Source organism: Crassostrea angulata, chromosome 5, assembly GCF_025612915.1.
Source record: "Crassostrea angulata isolate pt1a10 chromosome 5, ASM2561291v2, whole genome shotgun sequence".
NCBI lineage: Eukaryota > Metazoa > Mollusca > Bivalvia > Ostreida > Ostreidae > Magallana > Magallana angulata.
Window position 1 is genome coordinate 61,171,190 of NC_069115.1, and position 22,415 is coordinate 61,193,604.

Consider the following 22,415-nt stretch of genomic DNA (forward strand, 5'->3'; position numbering starts at 1 on the left):
TATCATTTGTTGAGTTTTAAGTGAGTTACAGAGCTTACAATTCTGTGCTTTGTAAACAAAACTTTTGTTTTCATTTTTATGTTAAACTTAAAATTCCAGTTTTAGACCTAAAATGAATGTGTTAAATGTTAGAAATTGTTTATTTATGCTTAAAATAAATAAGAAGATGAACAAATCTGCTTGAAACAGAATTTTTACTGGTATATTGAACCTATGTATTGAAAAAACAGGACACGAGCCTTGTTTATATGACAAAGAGTTGTGAGCCCTGTATCTTGCTCATAACTCTACAACTGACTCTAAAATTTCATTTGATCATTAGAAAAACATTCCTAAAGCATTGTAAATAATAAATATATAAACAAGAGGCCCATGGGCCACATCGCTCACCTGAACAGCAGTTCCTTGTAACATTACATTTCGTAGCATATGCTTTTTCTATTTTAAACATTGAACCCCTTTCTGGGGACCCAGTTATGGTCCGAGGTTTATGGTTGGCTTGAACAACATAAACAGTAACATAGGAATGAAAATGTGTAGCACTGCGGTAGGACCGCACGTACACAACCTGAAAAACTGAACGTAGCAGAGTTCCACTTCAAGAGAAATAACTCTCAGACTGTACAGAACATCAAGAAAGATAACTCTTGGTTCCACTACATTAGAGTTTACACAATTTGAGGATCCTTGCATAATAATCTCACAAACTGTAGCATTATAGTTCTCGAGAAAAACTTTTTAAAAACATTTTCAATATATCTTTCTATGTTAAACTTTGAACCCCTCTTGGGGCCACAGTATTAGTTCAGTGCTAAAGTTTTAATTATTTGGAATCTACATTATTTAAGGATGCTTGCCTAGTTATCTCACAAGCTGAAGCATTATAGTTCCCTAGAAAAAGATTTTTTTAACATTTTCCCTCTATATTTCTATGCTAAACTTTGAACACCTCTTTGGGCCCCAGTATTAGATTGAGGTCACAGCTTTTATAATTTCGAATCTACACTATTTGAGGGCGCTTACGTAGTTATCTGACAAACTGATGCATTGTAGTTCTCGAAAAGAAGATTTTTAAACATTTTCCATATATACCGGTACTTCTACATTTAACTTTAAATCCATCTTGGGCCCCTAGTATTAGTCCAGGGGTCACTTCATTATCCAAGGTTGTATGCATGATAGTAATCTCACAAATTGAGGCATTGTAGTTCTTGAGAAGAAGATATTTAAAGGTTACCTTTATATTTCTATAATAAACTTTGACCCCATCTTGGGGCCCCAGTATTGGTCCGGGGGTCACGATTTTACCAATTAGGAATCTACATGAGCGAAGGCATAGAAATTCCACAAACTAAAACATTGTAGTTCTTGAGAAGAAAATTTTTAAACTTTTCCTTTATGTTTTTTAAAATGTTTAAATTTTGAACCCCTCTTGGTGCCCATCAATTGTCCGGGAGTTACAATTTTTTGAATCTACATTATTTAAGGATGTACATGTATGCATAGTAATATCCCAAACAAGTGCACTATAGTTCTTGAGAAGAAGATTTTAAAACATTTTCCTATATATGTTAAAATCTAAACCCCTACTAGGGCCCCACTTTTTGTTCAGGTCACGATTTTTACAATCTTCACTATATATACAACCGTTTGTATATGTATTGGCATTTTTGGTGAAGTGGTTTTTGAGAAGAAAATTTTTAAACATTTTTCATATGTAGTTCTATGTTAAACTTTGAACCCCGCCTGGGGCTGCAGTTTTGATTTGAGGGTCACGATTTCTACAATTTAGAATCTTCATTATACATACAAGCTTTTGTGTAAATATTGGCATTTCTGGTGCAATGGTTCTTGAGAAGAAGATTTTTTAAACATTTTCCTAAGGTATATCTATGTTAAACTTTGAACCCCGCCTGAGGGCCCAGTTTTGGTCCGAGGGTCACGATTGTTACAATTTAGAATCTTCACTATATAAACAAGCTTTTGTGTAAATATTGGCATTTCTGGTGCAGTGGTTCTTAAGAAGAAGATTTTTTAAACATTTTCCTAAGGTATATCTATGTTAAACTTTGAACCCTGCCTGAGGCCCCAGTTTTGGTCCGAGGGTCACGATTTTTACAATTTAGAATCTTCACTAAGTATACAAACTTATGTGTAAATATTGGCATTTCTGGTGCAGTGGTTCTTGAGAAGAAGATTTTTAAAACATTTTCCTATGTATTTCTATGTTAAACTTTGAACCCCGCCTGGGGCCCCAGTTTTGGTCCGAGGGTCACGATTTTTACAATTTAGAATCTTCACTATATATACAAGTTTTTGTGTAAATATTGGCATTTCTGGTGCAGTGGTTCTTGAGAAGAAGATTTTTTAAACATTTTCCTATGTATTTCTATGTTAAACTTTGAACCCCGCCTGAGGGCCCAGTTTTGGTCCGAGGGTCACGATTGTTACAATTTAGAATCTTCACTATATATACAAGCTTTTGTGTAAATATTGGCATTTCTGGTGCAGTGGTTCTTGAGAAGAAGATTTTTAAAACATTTTCCTAAGGTATATCTATGTTAAACTTTGAACCCCGCCTGAGGCCCCAGTTTTGGTCCGAGGGTCACGATTGTTACAATTTAGAATCTTCACTAAGTATACAAGCTTATGTGTAAATATTGGCATTTCTGGTGCAGTGGTTCTTGAGAAGAAATTTTTCTAAAAATTTTCCTAAGGTATATCTATGTTAAATTTGACCCCCGCCTGGGGCCCCAGTTTTGGTCCGAGGGTCAATATTTTTACAATTTAGAATCTTCACTAAGTATACAAGCTTATGTGTAAATATTGGCATTTCTGGTGCAGTGGTTCTTGAGAAGAAGATTTTTAAAACATTTTCCTATGTATTTCTATGTTAAACTTTGAACCCCGCCTGGGGCCCCAGTTTTGGTCCGAGGGTCACGATTTTTACAATTTAGAATCTTCACTATATATACAAGTTTTTGTGTAAATATTGGCATTTCTGGTGCAGTGGTTCTTGAGAAGATTTTTAAAACATTTTCCTTTGTATTTCTATGTTAAACTTTGAACCCCGCCTGGGGCCCCAGTTTTGGTCCGAGGGTCACGATTTTTACAATTTAGAATCTTCACTATATATACAAGCTTTTGTGTAAATATTGGCATTTCTGGTGCAGTGGTTCTTGAGAAGAAGATTTTTAAAGACATGCACCCTATACTTACTGTTTCGCAATTATCTCCCTTTTGAAAAGGGCTGTGCCCTTTATTTTTACAATTTATAACCCCCTTTCCATAAGGATGCTTTGTACCAAATTTGGTTAAATTTGGCTTAGTGGTTTTTGAGAAGAAGTTGAAAATGTGAAAAGTTTACAGACGGACGGACAGACAGACGGACGGACGGACGGACGGACGACGGACAACGGGTGATCAGAAAAGCTCACTTGAACCTTCGGTTCAGGTGAGCTAAAAAATGAATTTGACTAAAATCGTGACCATGCCCCTTTAACATTTGAAATTTCTTTAAAATTCTTTTTGATACTCATGCGAGACTAATAATTACCAGATTACGACGAACGGATCGGAATCATTCATATTTCTTTATCGCCTTAGTGAAAGATCACTCTATATATACAATATCATATTGAACGGAACATATCATAGTACACAACTGATGGGGACCGGGGGTTACAAATTATACAGTGACGTAATGAACGGAACATATCATAGCATACACAACTGATGGGGACCTCATAGTATACACAACTGATGGGGACCGGGGGTTACAAATCATAGTGTGACATAATAAACGGAACATATCATAATATACACAATTGTCTGCATATACATGCAATAAATGAACAGTAAATATGGACAAACAATGTACCTATGAATACTTACACACATACAAAGTGTAAACACGTAATTGACGTTCGACATCGGAAAAAAGAAAAAGTAATAGTATTCAAACACACGCATATGATGGAGAAACAGAAAACTATTTATATAGAAGTACAAATGCTTAAATAAAACGTAAAAACAATAAAGTAAAAATGCACATGGATTAATAAATGGTAAACACGTATATGCATTAGTAATATTGTAACTTTTTCAGTAATGCTGGACTCGGTTCCAGCTTTCATGTCTCTGAACAGTCCATCGGAGCAGAGGGGAGTACCACTTGGGGTCCCCAGGGGTGGGGAAAGGCACGCCCGGTGGCAGTCCGCATCACGTGACTAGGGAGGTGTGGTAGGTCAGGAGCTTGAACCGGGACTCCTGTGGGGGAGATAACTCCGACCGGGACTCCAGTGGGGGAGATAACTCCGGCTGGGACTCCTGTGGGGGAGATAACTCCGGCTGGGACTCCTGTGGGGGAGATAACTCCGGCCGGAACTCCTGTGGGGGAGATAACTCCGGCTGTGTGTCCTTGCGACCGTAGGACGGGAGTGATTCTGGTCCTCTTTCTGTAGGGGAAAAAAGGTGAACTAGTTAAAAACTGAACTTTATTTATTTTACAACGATTGATAAGCAAGTTCTACAACGTATATTAATATTTCTCGTTGGCACGGATGTTAGCGCGAGGGGGTCATTGATGTGGGAAGAAGAAAACCCACGTGTCCAAGCGGGCGACCGCCATACCCTATCACATACAACCATTGTCGATCACGGGGATCGAACTCGGGTCGCAGCGGTGAGTGCATTGTCCACTACGATACTTGGACACCTAGGTGAACTAGTTAACTAGGTTCTTAACGATACATCAGTGATCGTTTTGAGATAATATCCACAGGGTGTATGATTCTGAGAGGAAGTAAATGTGGGTTTTTTTTAAAGTTTAATACGTTATATAACAGTGACATTGAAGTTGGTGTATTTGAAGAGTAATATCTACGATTACAGTGTAATCCCTCTAACTAAAAATTTATTCACATACCAACCAAACTTACATAACATGATCCCGTGAATGTCATCAACGTTTTATTATTACATATTACTACTATTATTACATACCCAATATCAGCTAATATCACTGACTTGATTTAGAATGGTTTTTTTTTTTGTATTTTAAAATATAGAAAAACTTACGTTTTTCTATTCCGTCGGTAGACATATACTGTGATTGCTGTTACCATGACAACAAGTATTCCACAGAGAATGGCGACAACTGTCTGCCAGACGTCCCAATAGTTCCTCTCTAGATATACATATAAACAAATGAAACAAATGAATCACAGGATTTTAAAATTTGTAGATTAAATTTATTTTAAAAAATGGGTGAATATAATGCACGTTAGTATTTGGTAAGAAACTCTCGTGAATTATTTGCAAACTAGAAAAGTGTTACTCTTTGTTCTTTACCATGTTGACAGTGGTCGCCATGGTAACCATCCTGACAGACACAGGTGGGCGTTCCCTCGACAGCGGAGCAGGTGCCCTCATTCTTACAGGGAGATCCACAGTAGGCTTAAAAAGGATCGCTTTGGTTTTTTAAAACACGGAAAAAAAATTGAATAAGAACTACCAATTGAACTCAGTACATGTATTATTTGTCATTTAGTTATCATTACATCTTTGTAAATATTGCCACAATCCATACTCGTAATCCATGCAATCTAAGTTATATAACCCCTACCGATATTCTTTACTTTTACTGCTACACATAACCCCTATCAAGCCGTCATTCAAATGTATGTACCGAATGCATGACACATAATATTTCTAAATGTAACGCAAAACAGCATCTTTAACCATTACCCCTATAGATGTTTGTAAATGTAAAGGTTTGTATGTATATGTAAAGCTCCCCCCCTCCCCCATTGTCATGTATCGTTAACTGATGGTTGGTATGTATATGTAAAGCCCCCCCCCCCCCATTGTCATGTATCGTTAACTGTAAAGCTCCCCCTACCCTCCCTATTGTCATGTCTCATTAACTAATAGTTGGTATGTAGAGTTCTATTTGTAAAGCCCCCCCCCCCTAGTGTCATGTATCTTTAACTGATAGTTGGTATGTATATGTAAAGCCCCCTTAGTGTCATGTATGTTTAACTGATGGTTGGTATGTATATGTAAAGCCCCCCTAGTGTCATGTATCTTTAACTGATAGTTGGTATGCATATGTAAAGCCCCCTTAGTGTCATGTATCTTTAACTGATAGTTGGTATGTATATGTAAAGCCCCCTTAGTGTCATGTATCTTTAACTGATAGTTGGTATGTATATGTAAAGCCCCCCCCCCCCCCTTAGTGTCACGTATCTTTAACTGATGGTTGGTATGTATATGTTAAGCCCCCCCCCCCCAATGTCATGTATCTTTAACTGATCGTTGTATGTATATGTAAAACCCCCTTAGTGTCATGTATCTTTAACTGATGGTTGGTATGTATATGTAAAGCCCCCCTAGTGTCATGTATCTTTAACTGATAGTTGGTATGCATATGTAAAGCCCCCCCCCCCCTCATTGTCATGTATCTTTAACTGATAGTTGGTATGTATATGTAAAACCCCCTTAGTGTCATGTATCTTTAACTGATAGTTGGTATGTATATGTAAAACCCCCTTAGTGTCATGTATCTTTAACTGATAGTTGGTATGTATATGTAAAACCCCCTTAGTGTCATGTATGTTTAACTGATGGTTGGTATGTATATGTAAAGCCCCCCTAGTGTCATGTATCTTTAACTGATAGTTGGTATGCATATGTAAAGCCCCCATAGTGTCATGTATCTTTAACTGATAGTTGGTATGTATATGTAAAGCCCCCCCCCCCCCCCCCCTTAGTGTCACGTATCTTTAACTGATGGTTGGTATGTATATGTAAAGCCCCCCCCCCCCCCCCCCCTTAGTGTCACGTATCTTTAACTGATAGTTGGTATGCATATGTAAAGCCCCCTTAGTGTCATGTATCTCTAACTGATAGTTGTTATGTATATGTAAAGCCCCCCCCCCCCCCCCCCTTAGTGTCACGTATCTTTAACTGATGGTTGGTATGTATATGTAAAGCCCCCCCCCCCCCCCCCCCCCAATGTCATGTATCTTTAACTGATCGTTGTATGTATATGTAAAGCCCCCGTAGTGTCATGTATCTTTAACTGATAGTTTGCATGAATATGAAAAGCCTCGCTTTTGTCATGTATCTTGAATTGATGGTTTGTATGATACTGTATATGCCTCGCTATTGTTTTGTATCGTTAACTGATAGTCCCCAGTACCATCACAACCCCTGATATTGTGACGTGATTCACTCTCTAATACCTATATTGCACGCCCCAGTACCATCATCACTCCATCCGGGGCAGCAGGTCTCGACCACGTGATACCTCACAGCGTACCTCTCTCGGGGGGTGTAGCACGTCTGTACCCTAGAAAGGTGTTATAAAGTTTATATCATATACAGAGATAACTAGTATGTCTGAACCTATCAATTCGGTTACATGTATTCACTTAATCTATTTTAACGTTAATTGTAATCTTTTGACATTAGATCATTTGTCCCCATCTTTATTATATCTAACTATCTAGAACTTAAACTTACTTGTATCTGAAAAAAGGAAACCATTTCTGTGATTACCCAAGCAAGTAATACCTTACCTATATCGCGTGAACTGGTCAAGTTCAAGTGTCTACATCTTGTTGTGTACCTGTACTCACATACAACGCCCCCACCGCCTCCAGTCCAGGTGTTTACATTTTGTTGTGTACCTTTTCGTACCTTTAACATATTCACCTTCTGCAGTCCAAATGTCTACATCGTGATTGCTCACCTGTAGCGCGTGCACCTTCTCCAGTCCAGGTGTCCACAGCTTGTTGTGTACCTTTCCTGACAAAGGAAGGCCTGGTTATATGACGTCATATACGTTTCCGCTCTCTCTCGTTTGCAAACATGACTGAAATGAAGCATTTTGTCTGTAGTTAATGATGTAACTGTCCAATAGTATACATGTATATCGTTGTATGTTCAAAGTTGTCACTGATCAAAAGTATATTGTAACTGTCCAATAATATACATGTATTGTAAGTGTTCAATAGTATATTGTTGTATGTTGTAACTGTTCAATAGTAGTATATTGTAACTGTCCAAAAATATACATGTATTGTAAGTGTTCAATAGTATATTGTTGTATGTTGTAACTGTTCAATAGTAGTATATTGTAACTGTCCAATAATATACATGTATTGTAAGTGTTCAATAGTATATTGTTGTATGTTGTAACTGATAAATAGTAGTATATTGTAACTGTCCAATAATATCCATGTATTGTAAGTGTTCAATAGTATATTGTAACTGTCCAGTAATATACATGTATTGTAACTGTTCAATAGTATATTGTTGTATGTTGTAACTGTTCAATAGTAGTATATTGTAACTGTCCAGTAATATACATGTATTGTAAGTGTTCAATAGTATATTGTAACTGTCCAATAATATACATGTATTGTAACTGTTCAATAGGATATTGTAACTGTCCAGTAATATCCATGTATTGTAAGTGTTCAATAGTATATTGTTGTATGTTGTAACTGTTCAATAGTAGTATATTGTAACTGTCCAGTAATATACATGTATTGTAACTGTTCAATAGGATATTGTAACTGTCCAGTAATATACATGTATTGTAACTGTTCAATAGTATATTGTAACTGTCCAGTAATATCCATGTATTGTAAGTGTTCAATAGTATATTGTTGTATGTTGTAACTGTTCAATAGTAGTATATTGTAACTGTCCAGTAATATACATGTATTGTAACTGTTCAATAGGATATTGTAACTGTCCAGTAATATACATGTATTGTAAGTGTTCAATAGTATATTGTTGTATGTTGTAACTGTTCAATAGTAGTATATTGTAACTGTCCAATAATATACATGTATTGTAAGTGTTCAATAGTATATTGTTGTATGTTGTAACTGATCAATAGTAGTATATTGTAACTGTCCAGTAATATACATGTATTGTAAGTGTTCAATAGGATATTGTAACTGTCCAGTAATATACATGTATTGTAACTGTTCAATAGTATATTGTTGTATGTTGTAATTGATAAATAGTTGTATATTGGAACTGTCCAATAATATACATGTATTGTAACTGTTCAATAGTATATTGTTGTATGTTGTAACTGATCAATAGTAGTATATTGTAACTGTCCAATAATATCCATGTATTGTAACTGTTCAATAGTATATTGTAACTGTCTAATAATATACATATATTTCAACTGTCCAATAATATATTGTAACTGTTCAATAGTATATTGAAACTGTCCAATAATATACATGTATTGTCATATAATATATTGTAACAGTTCAATAATATATTGTAACTTTTAAGTGATATATTATATCTATTCAATAATTTATTGTAACTGTTCAACAACATATATAATATACTTTCCCGTCAATTAATATAGGTTTTACTACGTATACTCACCCGGAGAGACCCAATGTATCATGTCCCATTAACAAGATCCCGGCGGCGAAGAAAGCTCTGATCATGATAGTGTTGGTTTTGAAATATTGGTAAACAAGTTGACATGCTGCGCTGACTTTTTTTCAAAACAAGTCTTATCGTCTAATGTAGCCTCGGTGACCTTTAAGCACCTAGTGAACCTATCAGGTGCGACCCCCAGATGTCTGCTAGTACCTACTGATCACGATGTTTATCGATTTATACAGCTAGAGCATCGACGAAAATAAGTGATTCCTTGCAAAAAAAAATGAATTTCAGAGTCTAAATTCATCCATAACTTAGCGCATAACAAAAAATCCGAAATTCTCATTAACAAAAATTATGGAATAAACCATATTGAGGAGTTATTGATATCTGGCCATATTCGTACTGTTTGTCAGATATGCCCGAGGAAACTTGAATTATTCATCCAACATGTCTATAAAAGATCTGAACAATACATTGAATATACGTAATGAATTAACAATCAGGGTAAATGGGTTAATGGGGAAATATGCAGTTTTAGATGGGATGAAGAATGCGTCAATATTCACAATTAAAATCCTAAAACGAGTAGTAGCTTAAGCAAACACTGACGAACAAGTATCATTTAAATAGGAATTCTGCATTAAGCCGCTGTTGTCAGTAGCGTAACTTGGGCTGTTATTATCATAAAATCAAAAAGCTTTTCACTCACCTCTGTGATCACCAATTGATGATCAGGGCATCAAGATTGCAGAGTTGCAATGTAATGATCGTAGAATCGCCAGTTAATGTGATGTAAAGTTTATAAGACTGGCACTCCATCGCCGGAGAAACTGACGCCCTCAGTTTTTTCTTTGGTAGTTAAGGATCAATACAGGTATGTAAGGATCTCTTCTTGTTCCATCCTTACTGGAATGTGTCACTGTATCCCAAAGTGGCGAAACATATAGGTAGCGATCATCTGATGGTTTACCAATACAGTGAAAACAGCAATAAGTGATGGAATTCTCACAACGTACTAGCGGCAGACTTTTTCTGGTTTCTTTAGCATCCTTGGCCTATTCTTGCTATCAGGAGGCGTTCTCCGGCTTTTCCGGAGCTGCTGTTGTGAATGCATCATATTTTACATTTTCTACTCAAAGTCTTCTATTCTGTGCAAGGCGCTGTAGACTTCAGAGAAAATGTCTCTCCTTTAACTTTGACGTAAACAATGGAGAGTGCTACCTTAATTTAAGAAGTCAAGTGACACCGGGGACAGAACTGCAGGGAGGGAGTCCTCTACAGTCCTTCGATATCAGTCTCTGGAGTGAAGTACGTATTTTTCTAATACTTCTTACAGTGATTTCTAGTATAATGGTCCTCTCTCCGATTTCCTATAACAAATGGTGAACTGTGAACACTTGAATGTATAATACCGAAAAAGATGAACTTATCAAAATCTTGGAGAATAAAAATAAAAGATGCAAAACAAGTATTCAAAAGCCAAACAAATTTATTTGCAGTGTACTGTACAGTAAATTTCGTTTAGTACGAACACGAATATAGCGAATTCTCGGATGTAGCGAAGTCTTTTTCAGTCCCCGGTAAAGTTCTTAACAAACCTTTAAATTCTTACGGTAATAACGAATTCGGATATAACGAATTTACGGACATAGCAAACTGATTTTGAGTCCAGTAGAAGTGAATTATAAAGAAATTTAACACTTTTATAACGAATGTCTTTACAGTTTAAAAACGTTTGCACTACCTTTTAATATGATTTGATTTTAGGATATGATTTTCACTATTATGTTATTGAACATATGTATATAGAGCACTGAAACATTGCTGTCAAATAAAACTATCTGTCTTTCATCTTCAAACTTATTAAGTGAACAGTCCATACAGATTCTTGCAGTTCTAGACAATCCTGTTTCAATTCTAATTTTGAATTTCTAAATTCTAAATTTAATGAGCACCTTTCTCTGATCCAAACTTACAGTATGAGTAATTTTTTCAACTCAAAAAAATCCCTTTTCTTGTTTGTTTAAGTTTTGTGAAGTATTTCAGTAACACGTCTACATATCCATGTCAAGAAGGTTTTTTTGTTTTTAAAATTGAACTTATCTACACTCTTTGCGGCTTGCAAAAGTAGGAAATGATTGACATGGATTTTTTAATCGATGCCAATATTCCAACATTTGTGATATGATATTAAAACCAAGAGAAAATCTTCCCAGTTCAGCATAAACTGCAAAATTTACCCCTTTTATGAACTCTGCAAAACTTGAATTTGATAAAAACAAGTTTTTCACAGAAAACCTTAGAACATATTTCATCGTGATCAATTGAATTATTACAAAAACATGCTGACTGAGAATATTAAATGAACCCTATAATTCATCACCATATTTTTGTATAGGTTTAATGGTATGATCAAAAACATGAGTGTAATTTTTAACGCAGGAGTTTAAATTCCCCCCCCCCCCAAAAAAAAAAGAAAAAAAATTCTTCCGACGTTTGAAATAAGCTTTTGGTGTTAATATTATTGATGTCATGTCAATGTTCAAAAGGAATTTCTAAATTCTAATTGACATCATTCACGCTTTGATCAGTTATGGTGAAAAATATCATTCGCTGGTTTTAATTTGTTGTAATGGTTTGTTTTGTTTAGGCTAATTTCAGCACGTCTACGAGATAAACCAGTTAAATGCGGGCAGACTGTCTAAGACAATCATTTTCTATCAATAGAACAATGCGCACAAGAACTCGTGTTACTTAATTTATAAATACATACTGTAAATTTGAATCTAAGTGCATTTGAAAGTAACAAATTGCTGTATAATACATAATTGATTATTTTTAAAACTGCCCACATAGTCAATGTAATTCTTAAATGGCATAACGATAAACGACCCTGGAATATTTACTTTATTCCTAGATGTTTTTTCTCTCCAAATGTTTTACAATCTATGCGTTATGAATAACGTTTATGGACACACTTCTAAAAAGGTCATTAATGAGACGTCACCCAAGCGTTTGGAAAGGATCTTATTCCATTTCTTTCACATGAAACTTTACAGCATATCCTGTTATAGCACATGTGTTCTACAAGATTAATGAAATTTGTACAAACAAATCAATATATTGAGCACTAATTTTAATATAGAAACACTAAAATATAAAAATACTGTATATGAATACAGACATTATCGATATCCACATGTTTGTAATTAAAGACTGAAACTACACACACGTGTTTTGCACAAAGATGATTTTCGTTTGACTTTTGACATTAAAACAGTTAATCAATAAGATGCGCGTATTCAACCTTCAGGAAATGATATTTCGGCGGATGAAATTCGAAAATGACTAGATATTAATGTTCTTATCTTTATAGTTAAAGTTTGTCTTTTTCAAAACTCAGGCCTAATGAACTCTAAACTTGTAATACTTATAAAACAACAAATCTTCACTCCACATTTTTGTGTGAAAATTTTATTCTTTTACAAACATTTTACTAACCCATGAAAATAAGAGAACACGAATTTTATCATCCTAACATAAAAAAACTTAAAGTAACAGTTGCGCTTCTTCCTTATTTGCACTTTTATTTTCACTGAAATAGGAGTTAATGTGGAATCATTTAATTTTGTGGGGGCCAATTGTCGTGGATTGTGGGGATTTTCTTATTCTTTGGGATGTAATTTCGGGCATGCGTCGGTTTTCAGGTTCAGTAGGATTAATCTTTTATCAGTAGTTTTCGTCTAGGGTTATAATCCGTGGGTAAGGGCTACTCATGAATACCATGAAAATGATTGAGCCACCGCAAATTCTTGAGAATCCGCAGTATAATCTTAAATACACTGTTTTCACCAAAAATTGTACTCCAGGCAGCAGACAGGCCTGTTTTAATACGCATTTTATAGTTTGTGAGATACATGTAAAAAATGTAATTCGTAATAAGTATAGAGTCTTGCATTTCATTAAGTTGTCGAGAGAAAAAAACGACTGGTCCTACACTTTGTCATAACTTTGTCTAACACTATGTTATAAACACACGCTACTTGTCTTACACTATGTTATAAACACACGCTACTTGTCTAACACTATGTTATAAACACAAGCTACTTGTCTAACACTATGTTATAAACACACGTAACTTGTCTAACACTTTGTTATAAACACACGCTACTTGTCTTACACTATGTTATAAACACACGCTACTTGTCTTACACTATGTTATAAACACACGCTACTTGTCTTACACTATGTTATAAACACACGCTACTTGTCTAACACTATGTTATAAACACACGCTACTTGTCTTTAACTATGTTGTAAACACACGCTACTTGTCTTACACTATGTTATAAACACACGCTACTTGTCTTACACTATGTTATAAACACACGCTACTTGTCTAACACTATGCTATAAACACACGCTACTTGTCTTACACTATGTTATAAACAAACGCTACTTGTCTAACACTATGTTATAAACACACGCTACTTGTCTTACACTATGTTATAAACAAACGCTACTTGTCTAACACTATGTTATAAACACACGCTACTTGTCTTGTACTTTGTTATAAACACACGCTACTTGTCTAACACTATAGCATTGAATCTTGATTTTTTGAAGTATACACTCTCATAACTGCAGCGGTGTGTGCATACAAATTGAGTAACGCGCGTTAGCGCGTTATGAAAATGTGTATGCACACACCGCTGCAGTTATGAGAGTGTATACTTCAAAAAATCATGATTTAATGCTTATATTTACATTTTTTTAACTTCTTGCCTTGTCTGCAAATGTGATTCATACCTTAAAATTCCTATCTTATCCTAAGGGTATGTTAATATTAATGGAAGAGCCACAGTAACAGCCACGAGCGTGAACTTTGGTTTTCGCTTGTGACGTTGCAGTTTACAGCGTTCAACGTTTGTGACGTCATAATAAAACTCCCCAATTTGACCATTGACTACTTGTTGCATTTAGGGGCATTTAAACATCACGGCATTTAATGGAAAAAAACAGTAGAATGTAAATATTTTGTTATAAACACACGCTACTTGTCTTACACTATATTATAAACACACGCTACTTGTCTTACACTATGTTATAAACACACGCTACTTGTCTAACACTATGTTATAAACACACGCTACTTGTCTTACACTATGTTATAAACACACGCTACTTGTCTAACACTATGTTATAAACACACGCTACTTGTCTAACACTATGTTATAAACACACGCTACTTGTCTTACACTATGTTATAAACACACGCTACTTGTCTAACACTATGTTATAAACACACGCTACTTGTCTTACACTATGTTATAAACACACGCTACTTGTCTTACACTATGTTATAAACACACGCTACTTGTCTAACACTATGTTATAAACACACGCTACTTGTCTTTAACTATGTTGTAAACACACGCTACTTGTCTTACACTATGTTATAAACACACGCTACTTGTCTTACACTATGTTATAAACACACGCTACTTGTCTAACACTATGCTATAAACACACGCTACTTGTCTTACACTATGTTATAAACAAACGCTACTTGTCTAACACTATGTTATAAACACACGCTACTTGTCTTACACTATGTTATAAACAAACGCTACTTGTCTAACACTATGTTATAAACACACGCTACTTGTCTTGTACTTTGTTATAAACACACGCTACTTGTCTAACACTATAGCATTGAATCTTGATTTTTTGAAGTATACACTCTCATAACTGCAGCGGTGTGTGCATACAAATTGAGTAACGCGCGTTAGCGCGTTATGAAAATGTGTATGCACACACCGCTGCAGTTATGAGAGTGTATACTTCAAAAAATCATGATTTAATGCTTATATTTACATTTTTTTAACTTCTTGCCTTGTCTGCAAATGTGATTCATACCTTAAAATTCCTATCTTATCCTAAGGGTATGTTAATATTAATGGAAGAGCCACAGTAACAGCCACGAGCGTGAACTTTGGTTTTCGCTTGTGACGTTGCAGTTTACAGCGTTCAACGTTTGTGACGTCATAATAAAACTCCCCAATTTGACCATTGACTACTTGTTGCATTTAGGGGCATTTAAACATCACGGCATTTAATGGAAAAAAACAGTAGAATGTAAATATTTTGTTATAAACACACGCTACTTGTCTTACACTATATTATAAACACACGCTACTTGTCTTACACTATGTTATAAACACACGCTACTTGTCTAACACTATGTTATAAACACACGCTACTTGTCTTACACTATGTTATAAACACACGCTACTTGTCTAACACTATGTTATAAACACACGCTACTTGTCTAACACTATGTTATAAACACACGCTACTTGTCTTACACTATGTTATAAACACACGCTACTTGTCTAACACTATGTTATAAACACACGCTACTTGTCTAACACTTTGTTATAAACACACGCTACTTGTCTAACACTATGTTATAAACACACGCTACTTGTCTAACACTATGTTATGAACACACGCTACTTGTCTTACACTATATAATAAACACACGCTACTTGTCTAACACTATATTATAAACACACGCTACTTGTCTAACACTATAGCATTGAATCATGATTTTTTGAAGTATACACTCTCATAACTGCCGCGGTGTGTGCATACAAATTGAGTAACGCGCGTTAGCGCGTTATGAAAATTTGTATGCACACGCCGCGGCAGTTATGAGAGTGTATACTTCAAAAAAAATCATGATTAAATGCTTACATTTACAATTTTTAACTTCTTGCCTTGTCTGCAAATGTGAATTATACCTTAAAATTCCGATCTTATCCTAAGGGTAAGTTAACATTAATGGAAGAGCCACAGTAACAGCCACAAGCGTGAACTTTGATTTTCGCTTGTGACGTTGCAGTTTACAGCGTTCAACATTTGTTACGTCATAATAAAACTCGTCAATTTGACCTTTGACTACTTGTTGCATTTAGAGGCATTTAAACATCACGGAATTTAATGGAAAAACACAGTAGAATGTAAATATTATGTTATAAACACACGCTACTTGTCTAACACTATGTTACAAACACACGCTACTTGTCTAACACTATGTTATAAACACACGCTACTTGTCTAACACTATGTTATAAACACACGCTACTTGTCTTACACTATGTTATAAACACACGCGACTTGTCTAACACTATGTTTTAAACACACGCTACTTGTCTTACACTATGTTATAAACACACGCAACTTGTCTAACACTTTGTTATAAACACACGCTACTTGTCTTACACTATGTTATAAACACACGCTACTTGTCTTACACTATGTTATAAACAAACGCTACTTGTCTTACACTACTGTGGAATCATTTAAATTCGTGGGAGTCAATTTTCGTGGATTTTGGGTTTTGGCATATTCGTTGGTATGTAATTTCGTGGATGCACATGTTTTCAGTTTCAGTTTCAAAGATTACTCTCTCTAAATTTGTTTTTGTTGAGGATGTAAATTCGTGGAGAGAGGCTTTCCACGAATACCACGAAAATTGAGCCACCACGAATTCTTATGATTCCACAGTATGTTATAAACAAACGCTACTTGTCTAACACTATGTTATAAACAAATGCTACTTGTCTTACACTATGTTATAAACAAACGCTACTTTTCTAACACTATTTGTAAACACACGCTAATTGTCTAACACTACATTATAAACACACGCTACTTGTCTTACACTACGTTATAAACACACGCTACTTGTCTAACACTATGTTATAAACAAACGCTACTTGTCTTACACTATGTTATAAACAAACGCTACTTGTCTAACACTATGTTATGAACAAACGCTACTTGTCTTACACTATGTGATAAACAAACGCTACTTGTCTAACACTATGTTATAAACAAACGCTACTTGTCTTACACTATGTTATAAACAAACGCTACTTGTCTAACACTATGTTATAAACAAACGCTACTTGTCTTATACTATGTTATAAACACACGCTACTTGTCTAACACTATATTATAAACACACGCTACTTGTCTTACACTATGTTATAAACACACGCTACTTGTCTAACACTATGTTATAAACACACCCTACTTGTCTTGTACTATGTAATAAACAAACGCTACTTGTCCAACACTATGTTATAAACACACGCTTCTTGTCTTACACTATGTAATAAACACACGATTCTTGTCTAACACTATGTTATAAACACACGCTACTTGTCTTACACTATGTTATAAACACACGCTACTTGTCTTACACTACGTTATAAACACATGCTACTTGTCTAACACTATGTTATAAACACACGCTACTTGTGTAACACTATGTTATAAACACACGCTACTTGTCTTACACTATGTTATAAACACACGCTACTTGTCTTACACTTTGTTATAAACAAACGCTACTTGTCTTACACTACGTTATAAACACACGCTACTTGTCTAACACTATGTTATAAACACACGCTACTTGTCTAACACTATGTTATAAACACACGCTACTTGTCTTACACTACGTTATAAACACACGCTTCTTGTCTAACACTATGTTATAAACACACGCTACTTGTCTTACACTATGTTATAAAACAACGCTACTTGTCTTACACTTTGTTATAAACACACGCTACTTGTCTTTAACTATGTTATAAACAAACGCTACTTGTCTTACACTATGTTATAAACAAACGCTACTTGTCTTACACTATGTTATAAACACACGCTACTTGTCTTACACTATGTTATAAACACACGCTACTTGTCTTACACTATGTTATAAACACACGCTACTTGTCTTACACTATGTTATAAACACACGGTACTTGTCTTACACTATGTTATAAACACACGCTACATGTCTAACACTATGTTATAAACACACGCTACTTGTCTTACACTATGTTATAAACACATGCTACTTGTCTAACACTATGTTATAAACACACGCTACTTGTCTAACACTATGTTATAAACACACGCTACTTGTCTAACACTATGTTATAAACACACGCTACTTGTCTTACACTATGTTATAAACACACGCTACTTGTCTAACACTATGTTATAAACACACGCTACTTGTGTTACACTACGTTATAAACACACGCTTCTTGTCTAACACTTTGTTATAAACACATGCTACTTGTCTTACACTATGTTATAAACAAACGCTACTTGTCTAACACTATGTTATAAACACACGTTACTTGTCTTACACTATGTTATAAACACACGCTACTTGTCTAACACTGTATTATAAACACACGCTACTTGTGTAAGACTATGTTATAAACACACGCTACTTGTGTAACACTATGTTATAAACACATGCGACTTGTCCTATAGTATGTTATAAACAAAGCCGATCTTTCCTTCAGTATATCAGAAACAAACGCGACTTGTCTTACAGTAAAGTATAAACAAAGCTGACTTGTCTTACACATTGTCATAAACAAAGCCGATTTGTTATCTAGTATGTCAAAATAGAATGCGACTTGTCTTTCAGTATGTTATAAAAAAGCCAACTTGTCCTCCAGTATGTCATAAACAAACGCGATTTGTTTTACAGTATGTTATAATATGTCATAAACAAACTTGACTTTTCCTACAGTATGTCATACAAAATGATGACTGGTCCTACAATATGTCATTAAGTTAATTACATGTTGTATTGAATTGAATTCAGACACTTCTGCAGATGGGGAGCTGTAGAAACCACAGTTGTAGGAAGGACTTGGTCTGTAGCGAGGAGGGAAAATACTCCTACCGATGTTTGACTGACACCAAGTGTCAATGGAATAAGGGCTGCACCAGCTGTATACGAGGTAATGTAGACCTGACCCTCATGGTCAATGGAATGAGGGATGTACCTGCTGTATACAAGGTAATGTAGACCTGACCCTCATGGTCAATGGAATGGTGGTGTACCAGCTGTATACGAGGTAATGTAGACCTGACCCTCATGGTCAATGGGATGGGGGATGTACCTGCTGTATTCAAGATATTGTAGACCTGACCCTCATGGTCAATGGGATGAGGGATGTACCTGCTGTATACGAGGTAATGTAGACCTGACCCTCATGGTCAATGGGATGAGGGATGTACCTGCTGTATACAAGGTAATGTAGACCTGACCCTCATGGTCAATGGGATGAGGGATGTACCAGCTGTATACAATGTAATGTAGACCTGACCCTCATAGTCAATGGGATGGTGGTGTACCAGCTGTATACAAGGTAATGTAGACCTGACCCTCATTGTCAATGGGATGAGGGATGTACCTGCTGTATACAAGGTAATGCAGACCTGACCCTCATGGTCAATGGGATGAGGGATGTACCTGCTGTATACAAGGTAATGTAGACCTGACCCTCATTGTCAATGGGATGAGGGATGTACCTGCTGTATACAAGGTAATGTAGACCTGACCCTCATTGTCAATGGGATGAGGGATGTACCAGCTGTATACAAGGTAATGTAGACCTGACCCTCATGGTCAATGGAATGAGGGATGTACCTGCTGTATACAAGGTAATGTAGACCTGACCCTCATTGTCAATGGGATGAGGGATGTACCAGCTGTATACAAGGTAATGTAGACCTGACCCTCATGGTCAATGGAATGAGGGATGTACCTGCTGTATACAAGGTAGTGTAGACCTGACCCTCATGGTCAATGGAATAAGGGATGTACCAGCTGTATACAAGGTAATGTAGACCTGACCCTCATTGTCAATGGGATGAGGGATATGGCGGCTGTATGCAAGGTTATCTTTGCCTGACTCTAATTGTCTTTTGAATGAGCGATTCTGCGGCTGTAAACGAAAACCTGTAGATCTCTAACGAACGAAACTGAGAAATCATTGGTTGTTATAGATGTTTGTTATCATAGGTTGTTATCATAGTTTTTTTTTTTTTTTTTTTTTTGTTTTTTTTATAGATTTTTGTTTTTAATAGTTGTTATCATAACTGTTATTGACGGTTGTTATTGATGTTTGTTATCATGAGTTGTTATATCATTGATCGTTATCATTGGTTGTTATAAATGATTGTTATTATTGGTTTCAATCATTGGTTATTACCATCGGTTGTTATCACTGAATGTTATTGTTAGTCATTGGCAATTTTCATTGGTTGTTATAGATGGTTGATATCATTGGTTGTTATAGATCTTGTTAGTTGTAATGAAAAGTTGTTATTGTTAGTCAATATTGAAGTTATTTTCATTGATTGTTTAATTGGTTGTTATCGATGGTTATAATTGGATTTTATCAATGATTGTTATTACTGGTTATAGATTGTTGTAATCATCAGTTGTACTCTTTGTTGTAAGGTTCCGGTCAGTCAATTTAGACACTGGTTGTTATAGATTGTTGTAATCATCAGTTGTACTCTCTGCTTTAAGGTTCCAGTCAGTCTATGCAGACACTGGGTGTTGGAGACGTTTATTATGTTCCTGTTGGTTGTTATTGTTGGTTGATATAGATTGTTGTAATCATCAGTTGTACTCTCTGCTTTAAGGTTCCAGTCAGTCTATGCAGACACTGGGTGTTGGAGACGTTTATTATGTTCCTGTTGGTTGTTATTGTTGGTTGATATAGATTGTTGTAATCATCAGTTGTACTCTCTGCTTTAAGGTTCCGGTCAGTCTATGCAGACACTGGGTGTTGAAGACGTTAATTATGTTCCTGTTGGTTGTTAATGTTGGTTGTTATAGATTGTTGTAATCATCAGTTGTTCTCTCTGCTTTAAGGTTCTGGTCAGTCTATTCAGACACTGGTTGTTGAAGACGTTAATTATGTTCCTGTTGGTTGTTAATGTTGGTTGTTATAGATTGTTGTAATCATCAGTTGTTCTCTCTGTTTTAAGGTTCTGGTCAGTCTATTCAGACACTGGTTGTTGAAGACGTTTATTATGTTCCTGTTGGTTGTTAATGTTGGTTGTTATAGATTGTTGTAATCATCAGTTGTACTCTCTGCTTTAAGGTTCCGGTCAGTCTATTCAGACACTGGGTGTTGGAGACGTTTATTATGTTCCTATTGGTTGTTATTGTTGGTTGTTATAGATTGTTGTTATCATGAGTGGTTCTTTATGCTTTAAGGTTCCGGCCAGTCTATTCAGACACTTGTTGTTGAAGACGTTAATTATGTTCCTGTTGGTTGTTATAATGGTTGGTTGTTATAGATTGTTGTAATCCTCAGTTGTATCTTCTGCTTTAAGGTTCCGGTCAGTCTATTCAGACACTGGGTGTTGAAGACGTTAATTATGTTCCTATTGGTTGTTATAAAGCACCGGGAGGTAACATCGGATTTCTAGATTTCGTGGACATGCGCGGTAATATCGACTGGTTGGATATGGAGGCGACCATCCGGAAATGTGCTACCGAAACAAAAACCAGAGGATTCTCTTACTTTGGGATTGAGTTCTATGCCGAATGTTACATGAGAAACACCACTTTAGAGTTGTCCTATCAACAGGTGACCGCGGGCAGTTGCGAGACGGATTGTGTTTGGGGGGTAGGGAGAGACAATGTTCTATATTTCTATCAAATTGTATGAACAACTGAAGCGGGCAGCTTCTTAATGTATTTTATAGCAAGAGTTATTCCCCTTTGATTTGTTGATTGATTTTTGATGATTTAATTAATGCTTCCAATAATAACCAATTATTATGATGACTATTGTTGTACAATAATAAATATTCAACATAAGTAAGTTGTTATGTATAAGTAGTTTTAGATTAGGTTGGATTAATTTGTTTATTTTTAATTTCTAATTTTTAGATACTATGAATTATTCTAGGCCGGCACATATATAGGGACAGTGTCAAATGCGTTACAAAAACGACTGTTTGGGGTAAAACTTGAACAGGTACGGCTAGATTGAGTGTGTGGACTTCCCTGCTCTTTCTAATCTTCGTGTGATTTTACCTACGATACAGAGTGTGCGGTCATCCTTGCTCTGTAT

General features: G+C 35.6%; 2 protein-coding genes across 2 annotated transcripts; one reads left to right on the plus strand and one right to left on the minus strand.

Moving 5' to 3' along the window:
- Window positions 1–3,581: 3,581 nt before the first annotated feature.
- On the minus strand, window positions 3,582–9,534 carry LOC128185979 (uncharacterized). Its single transcript, XM_052855699.1, has 6 exons — window positions 9,427–9,534; window positions 7,757–7,879; window positions 7,248–7,354; window positions 5,353–5,457; window positions 5,080–5,188; window positions 3,582–4,457 (listed from the first exon to the last, which is right to left on the minus strand). The coding sequence occupies exons 1-6, from the start codon at window positions 9,489–9,491 to the stop codon at window positions 4,133–4,135; spliced, it is 834 nt and encodes a 277-aa protein (XP_052711659.1). The 5' UTR covers window positions 9,492–9,534; the 3' UTR covers window positions 3,582–4,132.
- Window positions 9,535–10,093: 559 nt separating this feature from the next.
- LOC128185538 (uncharacterized) lies at window positions 10,094–22,007 on the plus strand. Its single transcript, XM_052855114.1, has 3 exons — window positions 10,094–10,740; window positions 19,136–19,274; window positions 21,670–22,007. Exons 1-3 carry the CDS (start codon window positions 10,429–10,431, stop codon window positions 22,005–22,007), a joined length of 789 nt encoding a protein of 262 aa, XP_052711074.1. The 5' UTR covers window positions 10,094–10,428.
- The last annotated feature ends 408 nt before the right edge of the window (window positions 22,008–22,415 follow it).

Coding starts and splice junctions, on each gene's coding strand:
- LOC128185979 (XM_052855699.1), bottom strand. CDS start 9,491: ATGATCAGAGCTTTCTTCGCCGCCGGGATCTTGTTAATGGGACATGAT. Junction 7,355..7,756: donor AGAAGGTGCACGCGCTACAG/GTGAGCAATCAC, acceptor ACACCTTTCTAG/GGTACAGACGTGCTACACCC. Junction 5,189..5,352: donor TGGCGACCACTGTCAACATG/GTAAAGAACAAA, acceptor ATGTATATCTAG/AGAGGAACTATTGGGACGTC.
- LOC128185538 (XM_052855114.1), top strand. CDS start 10,429: ATGGAATTCTCACAACGTACTAGCGGCAGACTTTTTCTGGTTTCTTTA. Junction 10,741..19,135: donor ATATCAGTCTCTGGAGTGAA/GTACGTATTTTT, acceptor AATTGAATTCAG/ACACTTCTGCAGATGGGGAG. Junction 19,275..21,669: donor CTGCACCAGCTGTATACGAG/GTAATGTAGACC, acceptor TTCTGCTTTAAG/GTTCCGGTCAGTCTATTCAG.